At 46.6% G+C, this 17997-nt stretch overlaps 1 protein-coding gene and 1 long non-coding RNA gene across 4 annotated transcripts; one reads left to right on the plus strand and one right to left on the minus strand.

The window, feature by feature from the left end:
* Positions 1-67: 67 nt before the first annotated feature.
* LOC144385369 (uncharacterized) lies at positions 68-3111 on the minus strand. The gene is made up of 2 exons (XR_013451623.1): positions 2975-3111; positions 68-256 (listed from the first exon to the last, which is right to left on the minus strand). It is a non-coding gene; the product is annotated as an uncharacterized LOC144385369 (long non-coding RNA).
* Positions 3020-17812, plus strand: pacsin3 (protein kinase C and casein kinase substrate in neurons 3). 3 transcript variants are annotated; one of them, XM_040195295.2, is made up of 11 exons: positions 3041-3352; positions 6341-6406; positions 10192-10292; positions 10393-10549; positions 10638-10873; positions 11264-11419; positions 11910-12085; positions 12597-12717; positions 13830-13972; positions 14329-14501; positions 16006-17812. In XM_040195295.2, the coding sequence occupies exons 3-11, from the start codon at positions 10239-10241 to the stop codon at positions 16119-16121; spliced, it is 1332 nt and encodes a 443-aa protein (XP_040051229.1). In that variant the 5' UTR covers positions 3041-3352; positions 6341-6406; positions 10192-10238; the 3' UTR covers positions 16122-17812. The 3 variants fall into 3 exon arrangements, with proteins under 3 accessions (XP_040051238.1, XP_040051229.1, XP_077942032.1); XM_040195304.2 differs by lacking the exon at positions 6341-6406 and having other exon boundaries at positions 3020-3352; XM_078085906.1 differs by lacking the exons at positions 3041-3352; positions 6341-6406 and adding an exon at positions 10053-10088.
* The last annotated feature ends 185 nt before the right edge of the window (positions 17813-17997 follow it).

Genomic DNA, 17997 nt, shown 5'->3' on the forward strand with positions numbered 1-17997 from the left:
TAGTATGTACACCAGGATCAGCCTCGGGACGCAGTGGGACTCATTGGAGGAAATCCAGAATTCAGGATCAGGATCAAAGTGACAATTTAATGAAAAAAGGTTTGTTTTGATTTAAAATGTGTAAATGTGGAGCCGTCGTTCTTCATAACATCGGAGGTGATGTCACGAAACATCTCTGATCGACGCGTGTCATCAGACGTGTGGCGAGTTCTTTGTGTCACGCGTTCTGCAGCACCACGACGAGAACAACAACTTCCTGTAAACAACACAACAAACACAAAGAAACACGTCTGTGTTAATAAACCAGTGGAAGCTGAAAGCTGCTTTTCATCAGTGCTGAAGTGATGTTATGATTATGGTGTGTGTGAGAGTGTGTGTGTGTGTGTGTGTGTGTGTGTGTGTGTGTGTGTGTGTGTGTGTGTGTGTGTGTGTGTGTGTGTGTGTGTGTGTGTGTGTGTGTGTGTGAGAATACATCTGAGTGTTTTTCAATGTGTGTTGCTGGTACTTTTTTAGTAAAACAATGTCCTTTGGGGAAAAAAAAACCTTTCACCAAAAGTGTAGGCCTTCATGTACTAATACCACACTGAGAAGTACTAATACCACACTGGAAGTACTCCACTGAGAGTAGTCTTTGAAGTAGGACTAAATGTGTGCAGCTGAAGGATTGTGACTTCAGTGTTATTATTCATTCCGAATGTTGGTGGTGAAATCAAACCCTAAAAGTTCCTTTATGCCTTGAGCTCAATAAACTGCTCACAGGGCGTGACGAAGAGGAAATTACGATGCTGGAGCGCCGCCGTGTGGACGACGTCGTCACTGCGGATAAAACACAGATATTAACAAACAGGTGAAAACCTGAGTTTGGTTTTAGGAGAAGCGGTTTGACGATGGATGGGTGGGTATGTGTATGTTAAATGTATGTATATGTTACAAATGCAATGTGAGCTAAATGACCTGTAATGTAATATAATGATGTGGGACGTACAGAGGAAAGTCCCCGTGTGAAGGCATCTGGGCCCCTGCAGCATAAACCGTACAACCCTGATACTCCGACAGCACCAAGAGCCAAAACCTCACAGAAGAAGAAGACGGCCTGATGGGGGTAGTTCTGCAGCGCTAACCACCACTGTCTAACACCAGCCTAAAGATTTTTCTTGAAAAACCTGAGTACCAGGAGAAAAAAACCTCAGGAAGACAAAGGGAGTCCACCTCCTGAAGATCCTGTGGAAAACTCCACTCTCAGTCTCCGTTTCCATCGTCTTTCTCCTCATCTTTGCCATCTCTGTGTCTCCGTCTTCCGTCCTCAGAGTCCTGATCCGGCTCAGGACCAAATGGGGCCACTATGAGGTGTGTAAGTGGTGCAGTCAGACTGTAGTGGTGCAGGGTGGATGTTCTCGTTAACCGGCACACGTGACACGTTTTAATGTGTCCCTTTCATCACACGACAATGAAAGGTTTCAGAATGTTGAGGTAGGTTTTCAAGCAAGTGTCCACATTTCTCACGTCCCGCTTTCAGGACGAGTAGTAGCCATCAGCGGCACTATTTATCTTATTTAAGAATTTCCCCGTTGCTCTTCTACTACGTCACGGTGTGACAGCGACACAGGAAGCTCAGACAGAGATGGAACCTCCACAAACATCTCAACGAGTCAGACCACACGTCAGGCTGTCGTTTGCTCATAGTGTAAATATGCAGTATGAGAAGACCGTAGGCAATAATAATACATGTACATATATACATATCTGTATATTATATATATTTTGTTTTTACACGATGCATTTGTGGTACTTTATATTATCTTGTCGATTAGTGTTTGACTGAAACTGTAATAGTCGTATTACTCAGGAGAGACCGAAGAGCCTGAACTGCTCTATGGGAGATTTTCAGTGAATACAAAGAGGCTTTTTTAAATGAAAAATGTCATTTCAGATAAGCTGCTTTGCTCCGGACACAATGTGTGTTGTTGTGAGGACGCTGGTGTCCGGAGGGGGCGCCGTTTGTGAAGGAAGCTCGTGCTGCAATTGTTTGGTAAATCAAACATGATGAAATGTGTCGGAATGCAAAACATATTTGTTTCGAATTTAATTATTGGACTGATTTTTCTACGTTTTCACAAGACCACGACCTGCCAAACAGACCGTGTGTGTGTGTGTGTGTGTGTGTGTGTGTGTGTGTGTGTGTGTGTGTGTGTGTGTGTGTGTGTGTGCGGGTGCGTGTTAACCCAGTTCCAAGAGTGGGTCAGGGGCTGGGTTAATGATGCCTTCAGGGACACCTCGAGAATTCAACCATCCAAGTTGATCTTATGTTAATTGTATATATGTATATATATTTAGATTCTAAAATGGAAATTAAAGAGATAATAATATTAATAATTATAATTTCTTTATTCGGAATTAAAGGAAGATTAAAGAATTTAACCATATAAGTTTCTGTCGCGCGTAGGCATAATAAATATTAATTTCCTGTAGTTTGGAGGTAAAGGAAGATTAGGACTTTGTTTTGTTTTTTACAAATAAATTACACACGCAAAATAAATGTGCTTTTACATTACCTATTTAAGAACTGGTATTCTTTATTTGAAGGTAATGGGAGATAAATTATCTTAGTCCGTTGTTATTTTTCCTTACAATGAATAAATTAGCTAGTAAATATATACAACAGTTACTTACATTTTAACAATACTTTGTTTTATGGAATATAAGTATTTATATGTATTTTTCATCTCCTTTCTTTTATTTACAGGCCTGTTTATCTTACTTTCAGATTAATTGATTTCTTCCTCAATATTAACTAAAAACGAGAATATGGTACAACGTTTACAAGCTAATTATAGATAAAAGATTCATTGGAATCAATAATTAATCATAAAAAGTAGGTGTTTGTGATTAAAGGAAAACTATAACATCGTTTAAATGCATTGTTCATTTTATGATTGGGTGAATATTTGTTTTTCAAATGAACAAAACCTTTGACCTGGATTTGGCTCCACATCGGCGGGGTCCGTTCCTCCGATGGTCCGTGAACGCGGCGCCGCGCATCAGCCAGTGACGGTCGGGCGGCGTAATGGGATGAATGGAGATTGTGTTGATTACACGGAGGCGGCGGCGGAGCTTCCAGACGCTTCCCCGGTGACTGCGCGCTAACAGACGGCCGAGGCGACGCAGGGAGCCGGCGGACCTTCCACCAACCGGGGACCGCGGAGGGAACTCGCTCCGTGTCGCAGTTCGTGGCGGTTTTAGGGACGAGGGGGCGCTGGGTTTCGCAGCGAGGACACCGGTCGGGAGAGGCGGACACACGCGCACACGCACCGGCGGGCGGGTCGGTTCCTCCGACGTCGGGGGGGAGAAACAGGTAAGAAAGACCTCACCTGTCAGTCTGACTGACTGACTGTTGTTGTTTTTTAAATTCGCGGTAATATATATATATGTATGTAACGTTATGTGTATTACTGCGAATGTCACGTCGGTACTGCCGTCCGTAGTTTGTAACACTGAGGATCACAAAGTCAGAGCGTGACTGACAGTCGGTGGCTAAGCTAAGGTTAGCTTAGCTAAGGTTAGCTTAGCTTAGCCACCGACTGTCAGTCACATTACAGTATTTATTTTCTTTTAACTTTACGAACGTTACCCTTATTTGGCATTTAACTATTAAGTTACCTGAAGCTTTTTAAATAATAAACCTTTTATATTAACTTCATGCAGCCGGTAAAATACTCAGTACTAAGTTATACAACGTTAAGTCTTTGTGTTTGTACTGTACGTATTCTACTTTCTCTCCATTATGTTCATTACAAAATGAAACTTAATTGAATTGTTCACACGAAGCAGATACTTGTTACAAAAACATGTGATACAACGAACCTCAATTGATGCCCCGTTGTGGGTAAAGTAAAATTTGCTGGAATCGTTTTAAAATACTTTTACTTCAAATTTTTACTATGATACTATTTTACAACATTTCGGACGCAACTATTGTATTTTAGTTGGGGGGGCCCCCCAACGGGCCCCAACGGGCCCCAACGGGCCCCGACGGGCCCGAATCCTGCGGCGCAACTGGTGTTTCGTGGAAACATGCAACATGTCAGCGCAGAATGTGAACTTCCCGCCATGCGCACACACACACACACACACACGCACAGACTTCATCTACAGAAAGAGGCAAGAATGCAGCTTTGTTTCACTTTTTAAGCCTGTAGATCATGTTTGATCGCGCTGTGCTTAATCACAAACGCCCTGATAAGAACATTTATACCACCCGGCTCTAAAAGGTTTATTAAAAAAAATAAGAAAGCTTAAAGAAACTAGAATAAAGAGAATAAGTAATCGAATCCTTTAACAGGACTAATTAATTATTTTTCATTATCGATTGATCTGTGGATGAAAGATGACCTCTTCAAATAGTTTTTATAGGATCGTTGGCGTGTTTTAAACGTTTGCTTGATAAATGATTGATCCACCTCTTGTTATTTTGGTGTTTCATCACAAAACGTATCTGTGTGTTGAACGTTCTGGACTTCATTCCCGTAACACTGGCGTCCGATGTGAACAGCAGGGGTTCTGGGTTAATCTCTGCAGCCGATTGTGCCGAGCTGCCGTCCTCGACAGGAGCAGCTGCGAGGAGCAGCTGTTTGCAGCTGTTTGCAGCTGTTTGTGCAGGAACGAGGCTCTGTGCTTCTGCTCTGATTTCTGTCCTCGCCTCTCTGCCGCGGAGCCGTCACCCGGTCAGCTGTCACCCGGTCAGCCGTCACCCGGTCAGCCGTTACCTGGTCAGCCGTTACCTGGTCAGCCGTCACCCGGTCAGCTGTCACCCGGTCAGCTGTCACCCGGTCAGCCGTTACCTGGTCAGCCGTCACCCGGTCAGCCGTCGGTTGGACGGTCGTTGGTCAACTGGGCGGTTGTCGGTTAGACGCCGGGCCTCGGGGCGCTCTGTGGATAACGTAAAACAAACATCCCTTCTTGGGGGCCGGTATGGAAACACTGACTTATCTCCTCGGTGGAATCGCACTGCGGTGAAAATCATATTGTTTCATTTTCCTAATAAAACAACGACACGCTAACTTTTTTCACAGAAAAATCTGAATATTTTGCGAATAGCTCACGACCTCCTTTAGCTTACTCACTGCGATTTAACAAACCAGACTCTAACCTTCGAGCTCCATTCCGCCAGAAGCCAGCGGTTCCTACAGCTCAGGAGAGGGTTCCCTCCGCGGAACAGTGATGGAGAACAACGTGGAACCCAACGGCAGCGAACAGGATGTTCCTCATTCAGCTCTCAACTCCTGCATAAAGCCAAGGATCCGCCTTAATACCCGATAATGTAGTTAAATCAAGATATCGGATTAATCGGATTACTCTCTAAATCAGCGTGTAGCTGCAAATATCTATTTAGAAAATACTCTTTTTCATTTGTCAAATATTTGACCATTACACACGTTATTTCAAAAAGACTTTTAATTGAATGAATTACCAAAAAACATGCTATATTGTTAAATATGTTGCAATAAAAAAAACCTTTATTCTGGTAAATGACTGGACATTAAAACCAAGGAGATGTGTTTGTTGTTGTTTTTAAATTATGATTATGGAATTAATTCAAATGAGGCCTTTTTGTATCCCCAGGAAAGGAAGCCACTGATTCTGCCTGACTTATTGTCACATATTTGCTTCGGGGGGCTTTAACATCTGCGCACAACAGCAGTCTGGACCTGTTAGCAGCTTAACTAAGGGCTGGTTCAGGGCAGACCGGAGCCAGCCCTTAGTTATGAGCTAATATCTAAAAGCAAAGTCAGTTCTCCTCAATCACAAATAAATATTCACAATAAGGCTTTTTATACCTTATGATTTCTGTGTTGTATTTTGCGTCATCATAAGTCACACGTTTTAGGAAGAGAAACATACTAAATATCACAAAATGTATAAATAAAACAAAATCACACAGAGAAATGAAAGGTTTCCTTTTTAATGCAGTTGTGTGTTCAAAAAAGGTCAAAAGAGCAATTATTACTTTATTGTATTTGCCTTTTATTTAAGCATTTAAATCTTCCATCCTAATCCATGAGAAAGCAGAAAACCTTCCATTAAGTATCTTTGAGCATAATCTGAACTAATGTAAAGTCGTCTGTGGGAACTCTGACCTCCTCTAACGGGGGGTCAGGGGGGGCTTTGCTATGCGGCCGGTGTGGCTCCCCGTGTGGCATTTCACCGCGGGCCCCAGAATGTGCCACCTTGCCTCCAGCTGAGAGCCTTTATGAGGGGGGGGGGGGGGTCTCTGCTGGCTCACTAACCTCTGCATCGTCCTCTCTCCGTCCGTCCACTCCTTCTGCTTTCTTTTGTCTCTCAGGCTCGCGGAGACAAAGCCTGTCTTCTGCTTGGACGTCTGTCTGTCTCTGTTTCCGTCTGTGACAAGGTAAGTGGTGTTGATGTGCTTCGGGTTCTCTGCTCATTGTGCTCATCGCCGTCTCGTACCAGCTGAGGAGCAGCTGAGCTCCAGAGTTCTGGCTTGAAGCGTCTCCCCCTGAATTCAAAAGGACACATCCAGTCCCGTCCACAGCGTCTCCGTGTCTGTAACCAGAGGAGCCTGTCCTCGCTTTGCTGTGGACGAGAAACTAAGACGTGAACAGGGAATCGATCCTGTGGCCTCTTAAGTGCTTCCCCACAATGTGACTGTTAGATGTTCATTTCTGCTCCTGATGGTGAACCTGGAAAGCACCACATGAGCTGCTGGGATCGGTCGGTGTTACTTTAACATTACTGTTTTTAAATAGAGGAACTACTGCTTTGCTCTAATTGCTGATTGCAGGCATACTGACTGTAATGTACTTCACCTGCTCCAGGTTTACTCTTTAAATGCAAACCTCATTTCGGAGGCAAACTCCTTTTTGTTACTACATTTTCTACAGCTGCTGCTTAATTTGGAATATTTTCATCTGTGTCTTTGTGAAGACACAAACATTTGACCTCTCAGATCTACTTCTAACGTTATATTATTATTGTGCGTCTTCTAGCGGTTGTGAAGCTGCTCGTTGCGACTTAAATACTTGTGTCCTCAGTCTTCCCTCCAGGTGCTAACTGGCATTTTAGTGGAGCTTTAGTTACTGCTGAGCCACGCGCACACGCGCACACACACGCACACACAGTGCGGTAGCCTGTGACACAGAAACAAGGCCAATGAAAGCAGCTTAAGCTCCTCCAGGAATAAACGATTGCCTCCAAGAAGCTGCATTTACAAACGTGTGACTTCCAGCCTCAGAGCCCATAATGTGCTTTACTGGTTGTAATGTTGCTGGCTGTTACGTTACTGGTTGTTACGTTACTGGTTGTTACGTTACTGGCTGTTACGCTGCTGGCTGTAACGCTGCTGGCTGTTACGTTACTGGCTGTTACGTTACTGGCTGTAACGCTGCTAGCTGTAACGCTGCTGGCTGTTACGTTACTGGCTGTAACGCCGCTGCTGGTTGTAACGCTACTGGCTGTTACGTTACTGGCTGTAACGCCGCTGCTGGCTGTTACGTTACTGGCTGTTACGTTACTGGCTGTTACGTTACTGGCTGTTACGTTACTGGCTGTTACGCTGCTGGCTGTAACGCTGCTGGCTGTAACGCTGCTGGCTGTTACGTTGCTGGCTGTTACGTTGCTGGCTGTAACGTTGCTGGCTGTTACGTTGCTGGCTGTAACGCTGCTGGCTGTTACGTTACTGGCTGTAACGCTGCTAGCTGTAACGCTGCTGGCTGTTACGTTACTGGCTGTAACGCCGCTGCTGGCTGTAACGTTACTGGCTGTAACGCCGTTACTGGCTGTAACGCCGTTGCTGGCTGTAACGCCGTTGCTGGCTGTAACGCTGCTGGCTGTTACGTTGCTGGCTGTAACGCTGCTGGCTGTTACGTTGCTGGCTGTAACGCCGCTGCTGGCTGTTACGTTACTGGCTGTTACGTTACTGGCTGTAACGCTGCTGGCTGTAACGCTGCTGGCTGTAACACCGCTGCTGGCTGTAACGCTGCTGGCTGTAACGCTGCTGGCTGTAACGCTGCTGGCTGTAACGCTGCTGGCTGTAACGCTGCTGGCTGTAACGCTGCTGGCTGTAACGCTGCTGGCTGTAACGCTGCTGGCTGTAACGCCGCTGCTGGCTGTAACGCCGCTGCTGGCTGTAACGCCGCTGCTGGCTGTAACGCCGCTGCTGGCTGTAACGCCGCTGCTGGCTGTAACGCCGCTGCTGGCTGTAACGCCGCTGCTGGCTGTAACGCCGCTGCTGGCTGTAACGCCGCTGCTGGCTGTTACGCCGCTGCTGGCTGTCACGTTGCTGGCTGTAGTGGCAGTCATCATTGGACCGGTCTTTTGGGGAGTGACACTCGGCAGCAGCTCTGGCACACAGCGGTTTCTCCGGCTGATCTGCGGCCAGCTGTTGAAGGAGATGACGCTGTAGCCGGAGGTGTAATGCAGACGCAGCAGAGGAGCTTATGGACTAATGCTGCTGTGGGCCTCCACCTGCATGACACGCAGGAGCCGCTAGATTAATCAGATTAATCAATGTGAGTTTCTGCAGCGGAGCTTATGAGGTCTGGCCCCGCCTCTCTGTCCACCACGCCTCCTGCGGCTCCGCCTCCTCCTGACCTACTTCTACATAACCCAACAATCCGAGTCCTCCTTCTGTCTCACCGTGACTCATATATATATATATATAAACCAACAGGAGCGTAGAAGGGGAGGTGGGTCAGGGCGGCCTGTAAGGTTTCTACAGAAATGACCCAGTGCCAAGTGGTAGTGACACTAGCGGTATGCAGGTATTTTGTTTTTTTTTTAAACCTTGCAAACAACCATCGCGTTTGATGCTGAAGCAGAGAGACGCTCTGTCCCGTCCGATGGACCCACGTGAGGACGCCTGCGCCTCTTTCTCACTTAAACATCAAGAACGCCTCCTCATTCCCTTTTGGTTCCCCTCAGTGCGCACGCACCCCGATGTCAGTTTTCTCACTCATGTTCCAGCATGCTGGTGGCAGATCGGACCGCAGACACGCAGACACGCACACGCAGGGCATTACCTGCTCCTGTGCTGTGAAGTCTGCACCGTTTGGAGAGAGAACGAGAGCCCTGAGCTGCAGAGTTGTGTTGTTGTGCGTTTTGTCTATTCTAGAATGTCACCCGTCTCGTCACACACATGGAGACATGGAGAGGACACCTGCTCTGACACGGAGCTCCGCGCGGGGTTAGCATGTAGCACATGTACAGTACAGAACATAATGTCATGACACGACATTATGTTCTTTACGTGTGTGTGTGTGTGTGTGTGTGTGTGTGTGTGTGTGTGTGTGTGTGTGTGTGTGTGTGTGACCGTTGGGTCACATCTGTACGTGCACGTTGCCTTTGGGCCGGCTGTGTATTGCGTTGCTCCCTGCAGAGCTCACCAAGGCGACGGTTTCACACCGCGTCTAGTTCAGCGCGTCGACGCCCACTGCTGTTGTTCTGGGAGCCGGCTGGTCGCTGACAGCGAAGCGGAACATCGCGAGGAGGAGCGAAGAACCGGGATCCCCGACCAGCCGCCTCGTTGTCGCGCAGACCGCTCCGGGGGGGGGGGGGGGAAGTTATGATGCAGCCATAGCGTTTCCCGCCAGTAAGGGTCCTTTGAGGCGCTCGCGGTATTGCGGTGTGATCACAGACTACGTGGTTTGGATGTCTGGAAGCGTCCTCACTCCGACCCGTTGGTTTACCTCTTCAGCATCGTGTCCTGCGAGGCAAACAAGCCGCTCAGAGGGACACTGTCCTCCAGGGGACCGGGGTCCATGTTTAAACTCTGACCCCTGACCTTATTCAGAGAAAGTATGTTTCATTTGAATTGTTTTCTGTTTTCTGCCATTCGCTTTTGTTAAAGGGGGAAGACACACAGTTATACACACAACTAATGACGTGTAGCTTATTCAGTTGTGTTTATTATGAGACCTTTAAGATCATTCATTTAAAAACTGGACAAACGGGTTCACTTGTTTAGTTTCAGGACTTTATGGCCGTTTGATTCTATTTATTTGTTGTTTTTGCTGCTCTCATGTTGTCGGTCAGTTTGCGTGAGAACCCGTGAGGGGAACCCAACCGTGTAAAAGGTGCCGTGAGGCAAATGATTGCTGGATGTTTGTGAAGCTGAAACCAGCAGTGAGAATGACATCGTACGGTCTCTGTCTGTCCCTCTGTCTGTCCTCTCTGCAGTGTCTTCTGTAGCCGCCATCATTCTGTGCTGTAAGGCTGACCCCAAAATGTCTTCCAACGGAGACCTCAGCGACCCGGGGAGCTCTGACAGCTTCTGGGAGGTACAGAGGGAACACGCACACAGTCCGTCTGCCCCGCTGCTCTTTTGTGTGGTTGTGGCGCCGCGGCTCAGTCTGCCTTCTGTCGCTGGTTCCTCTGCAGCCGGGGAACTACAAGCGGACGGTGAAGCGCATCGACGACGGCCACCGGCTGTGCAACGACATGGTCAGCTGCTTCCAGGACCGGGCGAAGATCGAGAAGGGTTACGCTCTGCAGCTGAGCGACTGGGCCAGGAGGTGGAGGGGCGTGGTGGAGAAAGGTGAGTAGGACCTCACGACGTTGGAACAAACGTTGGCCTCCAAAACGGTCGTCACACAAACGACGAGCCCTTCCCCCCCCCCCCTCAGGGCCTCAGTACGGCACGCTGGAGAAAGCCTGGCACGCCTTCATGCAGGCGGCCGACCGCCTCAGCGAGCTGCACCTGGAGCTGCGCGAGCGGCTGGCGTGCGAGGACGGCGAGAAGGTGCGCAGCTGGCAGAAGGACGCCTTCCACAAGCAGATGATGGGCGGCTTCAAGGAGACCAAGGACGCGGACGACGGCTTCCGCAAGGCGCAGAAGCCCTGGGTCCGCAAGCTGAAAGAGGTGAGCGCCGCGGAGCCTCGCCGCCCGGCGCGGGGGGGAGGATCCCGGTTGGCTCAGGAGCACGGCGGCAACAGTCTTTGCTCAAACGTGGTTCTAGAGCGCCGGGAAGAAGAAGTCTTCACCTACAACTTGTTATATTTGTTTTATTAAACCGATACTCATTTCTACCGAGTAGAGCTTAAACGCACCGTTGAAGTCACTGATGTCACACAGAAGTGCATGATGGGAATAAATCACAATATGTCCCGAGTTAAAGACGTAGCTATAGCGATGTATGGTAACTATTAGTATGTGGCTCCTTGTGTTGCTCAATGTGTCAATAGGAAACGTGTGTTTTCACAACGCTGAAGACGACTAATGGAAGATGTGCGTTTGTTTGTGTGCGTCCAGGTGGACGCCACTAAGAAGAGCTACCATCAGGCCAGGAAGGAGGAGTGGACGGCGGTTACCAGGGAAACGCACGCCAAGGCCGACCCGACCAAGTCTCAGGAGGAAGTCCGCAAATTCACAACCCGAGCGGAGCGCTGCGGCGAGGAGGCCGACAAAGTATGCAGCGCGCGCACACACACACGCGCACACACACACACACACACACACACACACACACACACACACACACACACACACACACACACACACACACACGGAGTGCAGAGCAGCTCGAGGCGTGTCAGGGACTCCAGAGGAACATACCTGCGTGTTGAGGACGCGACCCGGCTTGTCTGGCAGAAAGCTGCAGGTAATTTAGGAAATGATGAAGTTTAGAGCCTCAAAGGATCCGCCGCACTGTTCACCTTTACTGAGAATATTTTGTCCCGTGTGTCTTTCTGATGAGCCAAAAACGTAAAAGAAATGCGTCCCAGAGGGACATTTAGATAGTAGAGAAATAAAGAAGGTACGTTAGAGTGAGGAAGGACACGCGCGCCTCGCAGTGAACCACCGGATCCAGTTTGACAGATGCTCATGTGTCTTCTGAACTGTGTGCGCGTGTGTGTGTGTGTGTGCGTGTGCGTGTGTGTGCGCGTGCGTGCGTCAGGTGAAGCAGCGCTACACGAAGGCCCTGGATGAGCTGAACCGCTGTAACCCGCGTTACATGGAGGACATGGAGCAGGTGTTCGACTTGACCCAGGACGCCGAGCGCAGGAGGCTGCGCTTCTTTAAAGACGTCCTGCTGGACATCCACACACACCTCGACCTGTCCGTCAAAGACGGGTAGGACACACGCGCACACACACACACGCTCGCCATGGGGTGATTCACGGAGCTGTGTAGAAATGTTGAGGTTTAAACAAACGCGTGTGTGTGTACACAAGAGTTAATAGAAAACCGCGTTGACCATTGACCCTCTCGTTCTATTTAAACAAGCTACTGTTACCACGGTAACCACACAGGTGAAGTCCAACAGGACCTTTGTCCAAATATTGAACAAAAACGTAATGTCTAAGCTTTGCTCAGTGAAGAGGAAGTGATGGTAGGAATGTGGAGGGGGGGGGGGGGACACACAACCTGTTATTAGCAGAATGTTCTTAAGCACAAGTTGAATTCCTTAAACTATTTATTCTCCCGACAACGGAACAAACATTAGAATCTTTACATCCAACTGTTTTTTTAAAGTCTAAGTAATGTTTGACAAAACAACGTTAAAATGTGATTTACGATCTCTAATGACAGAACTAAGAGGATGATGATGATGATGATGATTGACGGCCCTTTTGTCCCTCAGGTTCAAAGGCCTGTACCGGGACCTGGGACAGACCATCCAAGCAGCCAATGACGCTGAAGACCTGCGATGGTGGAGGAACACCCACGGACCGGGCATGAGCATGAACTGGCCCCAGTTTGAGGTGTGTGTGTGCAAACACACTCACGCACACACACACACACACACACACACACACAGTATTTGTACTTCATTCAGCAGAGCTGCAGGAATCCTTCACTGTGTGTTTCAAGGGACTGAATACTAAACAGGCTTCTGGTGAAAGCCCTGTTGTGTGACTGAGAGCTGTGAGTGGGCTCAGGAATGTCTGCACGCACACACACACACACACACACACACACGTAGTCCAGACATTTCCCTGCAGCTCTGCAGACTCTGTATCAAGTTCTTTCATCTCCTGAGATGTTTTTTTCGCGGCATCACTTATCGATTTCCTTTTCTTCATTTCTACCAGTGAGCAGATCTGAATTCATGATCGACATGCAATCATCTGGATTCCTACCCGCCACTTTATTTTAGGCTGTGTGTTGAATTTTAAATCATACAAAGCAGTTGACACGTAAGACTCGTCATACATGACGTCTGGATTTTACTTTTGTTTTTAACTTTTCTGCCCGTTGATTCTCTTTTTGCTCCCTTGACACCTAAAAGTGTGTTTGTTTTATTACGCTCCGTTAAACACTGCTCCATACGTGTGTGTGTGTGTGTGTGTGTGTGTGTGTGTGTGTGTGTGTGTGTGTGTGTGTGTGTGTGTGTGTGTGTGTGTGTGTGTGTGTGTGTGTGTGTGTGTGTGTGTGTGTGTGTGTGTGTGTGTGTGTGTTACCGTGAGCTCTGCAGCTCGCCGGGTTGGAGGTCTGGTGACAGTCAGGTGACCACTTGGCTTCAGGCTGATGGGTAGAAACCGACTTTGTGATTAAACCCTTGACGAGGGAATCGAGCACTCGGAGGAACACGTGGAGAGAAACGTTCACTCCATATTCTCCTCAGACTCGTTCTGCTGGTTGGATTCACTCATAACTTCACGTCACTCAGAGGTCACAGCGAGTTAAAGGTGTTATTTTGTTTTCTAGCCTCTCGTCTGTAACTTAAAGTACCGATATGCAACGTGACGTTTTAAAAAAAAACCAAATAAAACACGGTGAGGAGGAACGCCGCCGCCGCCTCCTTCGCGTGCGGTCGTGTCCCGCGGTAGATCTCGTCCGTCCCCTCTGAGCACGTCCGATCTCCACCCGGCAGGAGTGGTCTCCGGAGGCCAGTCGCTCCATCAGCCGGAGGGAGCGAGGAGGACGCGAGGAGGACAACGTGGTCACCCTCACCAACATCGTGTCCTCGGGCGGAGGCGACGCCCCGCCCAGCCCCATCACCGTGGACACCGGCAGGTAGGAGGACACGCACGCACGCACACACACACACACACACACACACACACTCGGGGTACACGGGGTGTTTGAGACAGATATGGAGGCAGCATGAAGTTTAGTCTGTTGGTGAGGAGTTGATATCCTATAATTTCTAATTAGTAGTTTGTGTGTGTGTGTGTGTGTGTGTGTGCGTGTGGGTGTGTGTGTGTGTGTGTGTAAAAACAGTGCAGAATAAATGAAACGCGTGGTTTTGGAGTGTGGATCAAACTATCGACACATTTTATTGGTGGAAATGTTTCTCTGCTGAACACAATGTCTCTGACTCGCGATGCGTTCACGGCCCCCTGAGTCAAGTCTGTGCGTGTGGCTGTCAGGGGGAAGGACTCCTCGTCAGACTGGTCCGACGAGGAGTCTCCTCCCAAGGCGGTGAACGGCGTGATGGAGGAGGAGCGCGAGGAGGGGGAGGAGACTCGGGTAGAGGGGGTGCGAGTCCGAGCGCTCTACGACTACACGGGCCAGGAGGCCGACGAGCTCAGCTTTAAAGCAGGTAACCCCACTGATACTCAGGGTGGGGGGGCGGTTTTTATCAATTCTGTCCGTTTCATTAAAATCTGCAAAACCCACAATGAAGACAATAAAAACTAAATGTTATTTTAATAACTTTATATCCTGTAATTAATCATAATTAAATGGTGATCATGGGTCTTAGATGGAAAGATGGAAGTGAAAAGTACCTCTGAATGTAGGTCGCAGGTTTAATAGATAGATAGACTGATACTTTATTGATCCAGAGGGAAATGTTGGTGTCACAGCAGCATGTACAGGGAAGAAAATAGAATTAAGATACACATTATATACAATATAATAAGATAAAAAATGTTAAATTAAATAAACTAACTAAAACAAATCAACAAATCATCATAATAATATATATATATATATTTATTCAAGTTGAAAAGTAAAATCAAATGAAACGTGTAATAATACTTATTTAATGGTTAATACTGTGAACATATTTCTACATATTGTAGTTTATATTTCAGAGCCTGGGAACGTCTGAAAAGATGAATTTTCTTTTATTGGTTCCTCTTTGATGCCTCTTTTCAACACACACACACACACACACACACACACACACACACACACACACACATGTTCACACACACACAAACATTTCGGCTTTTTGTCAAATACACAAATAGAAACGTTGCAGCTTCGGTTCATCTGTTTGGATGAAACAACTAAAACTAATTTCACTTCTTTCAACAGAGAATAAATCTTCTAAGACATAAAACTGCTGTATTTCTGTGACTTGGCTGATTGTTCTTTAACTTCATGACGGATTCAGCAGCTTCACGTCGTCCGTTCGCTTTGGAGATGAAAGCATTTTAAGAGCAAAAAGCCAGATGCTTTTATTTTGAAAGAACAACCTGCTGCTGGATTGTAAACATTTTGACTTAAATTCTTCCTCTGGTATTCTTGTTGGAAATAAAACCACTCAGGTGATTTTATCCTCCTCCACTGGATGTTTTATTGAGAATGACAAACTAATATAATGAGTGAACCTCGTCGGTCAAACAAATAATAAAATGTATTGAGAGACTTTAAATGACCAATGAACTTGTTGTTTTGATGTATTTACCTTTTTGACATTAAGAATTTTACTCATTTGTTTTTCCTTACAGTGGAAATTATCTCTCAAATGAAATCATTTATACGAATGTTAACAGTTTCTGTCTTCCGATATTTAAAAAGTAATTCCACTTTTATTAGATGATGGAGTATTTTTCTACATTGGAGTCTTATAATCCAGTTCTACCAAATAGTACATATTAAATCACAAAACGCAGGTCCATTGCACGGAAGCCCCGAGTGCCAGCGAGAAATAATCATGTCACATGATACGTTTTCTCTTGTGTGCTTAGAACTTAAGAAAAGGTCGATACCTTTTTTATGAAAATGTGGTTAAAATGTTTGTTATTTTTGTGGATAAACTGAGTGTTTGGTTGTGTTGATTCATGGATCTTTCTTATTAACCGTCGTCCCTGCAGGCGAGGAGCTGCTGAAGATGAGCGAGGAGGACGAGCAGGGCTGGTGTAGAGGTCAGCTGAGCGGCGGCCAGGTCGGCCTCTACCCCGCCAACTACGTCCAGGCCGTCTCCTCCTGATGCCCCGCCCCCCCCTCTGCGGTCGCCCAGCTACACCCGAGACGCCAGGACCAATCAAAAGCTTTTAGCGCCGGCATGCAGACGGTGACGCCCAACGGTTTGTTTAACGGACTCAGTTTGTTTCTGGACAAACGGCCACGTTGTTTTTGTTTTTTGTGGATAAAGGGTCGTTTCCTGTAACCGAGGAGTCCAGCGTCCCGCCGAGCACGACGCCGTAGGGAAACACGGGACGCCGTGGTTTCCCTTTTCACTTGTCACACAATCCACATGAACGCAAAAAGGAGAAAACCTGGTTGATGGCGTTCAACAGGGCGGACTGTGATTGGCTGAAACATCTGTCAATCAAACACATGGCTTTGACAGTTTCGGTGAATCCGCTTGCTTTGGTTGCTGGTAAGAATCCAGCCTGTTAGCTTAGCTTAAAGACAGGAAGACTTTTGGAATTGAAAGTCCTTTTCATTTTTTTTCTTCATTTTCATGTTACACGAGCACCTCTACAGTTACCGACTGTTTTAGAAAGTATTTAGTTCCTTGTTGAAGAGTCAAAGTATCAAAGTGCGTTGAAACTACCTGGATGCGTTTTTTTGGCAAGAATCACCTGATTGACCCTCCTCTATGCCCCGCCCCCAGCTTCTAGTCAGAGCCGGCTGATGCTACGCTGTGATTGACCACTCTGCGTCTGGGGGCGGGACTTAGCGACTGGTCAGTCACCAGGTTGTTTGTAAAAGATTAAAAAAGCCAAGTTAACCATTGTATGTTAATTCTTAACCTCAACTGTCTTCGGTAGCGGCTCGCCTTCTAGTCAAGCTTAACTAACTAGCTGACAGCTAACTAACGGCGCTGAGAAGTCTGCTCTTGATAATCAGAATGTAAACAACATCAAGGAAGCATTTAGCTGTTTATGCTACAAATGTTCTGCTACTAAAACTATATTTTTTTTAAAGTCTTAGTATTCTCAACATTAAATAAAATCAACTTATTGTGTGGGCGGGAAAATATGATTTTAGTAGAACACTTTTTCAAGCCTTTGACCGTTTGAGGAACTGCAGCTGGAAGCTGCTCAGCAGCTCTGATCAAAAGAGGTGAAACAAACACTGGCGGTGCCTTAAGTGTCCGAGAGGAACCACAGCTCCCAGTAGCAACCAGCAGGAACCAGTAGGAACCAGACTAAAGACTTTTGATTGGCTCATTCACTTCAACATTGTTATGCTTCACTTATCTGGGATGTTTTTATGTGTTACCTGTACGTTTGTATCACGTCAACGTTGATTGACACGTAAACTGTCGCTACCCTGTTTCTTTTTGTTAAAGAATAGCATTTTTACGGTCAACATTTTTACTTACCTAATTTATTCTGCTCTTTAATTTAGTGAATCTTTCTTCATTTCAGGGCGGAGAGAGTGAAGCTGACTCTTTTAGATTTGGGTGGTTTTGTAGTTTTCGTTTAGTCCGCGATCACAAAGCACTTCAATCATGTGGAATAATGAATAATATGTTACGACACCTTCCCCGACGTGGGGTTTGTTTCCCTGTTTTTTATTTGGGGGAAACTCTTCCAACTCCTAACCAGCCATTAATAAGAGATTTAGTTATAAAACGCTTCAAGGCTGCGTCTTTATTCTTTCTTTTTCTTTAAGACGTCATTACGTGTACAGAACAAATTGGGAAGCAACAATAAAAAGCTTTCTTTACCCGGAGGTTTGTCTTTTGTCCACGGAAAATGTTTTGAGAAGTCACAAACATTTTAGGTAGAAAAAATATTATGGGAAAAAAAAGTCTAAAGTTCAAAAAATATTTTGAAGAAAAGTCTAAATATGTTTTGGAAATCAGGAGAATAAAGTTTTTTGAAAATAAAGTTTGAACATTGTATTTTGAA

The sequence above is a fragment of the Gasterosteus aculeatus genome, chromosome 12 (genome assembly GCF_964276395.1).
Source record: "Gasterosteus aculeatus chromosome 12, fGasAcu3.hap1.1, whole genome shotgun sequence".
Classification (NCBI taxonomy): domain Eukaryota; kingdom Metazoa; phylum Chordata; class Actinopteri; order Perciformes; family Gasterosteidae; genus Gasterosteus; species Gasterosteus aculeatus.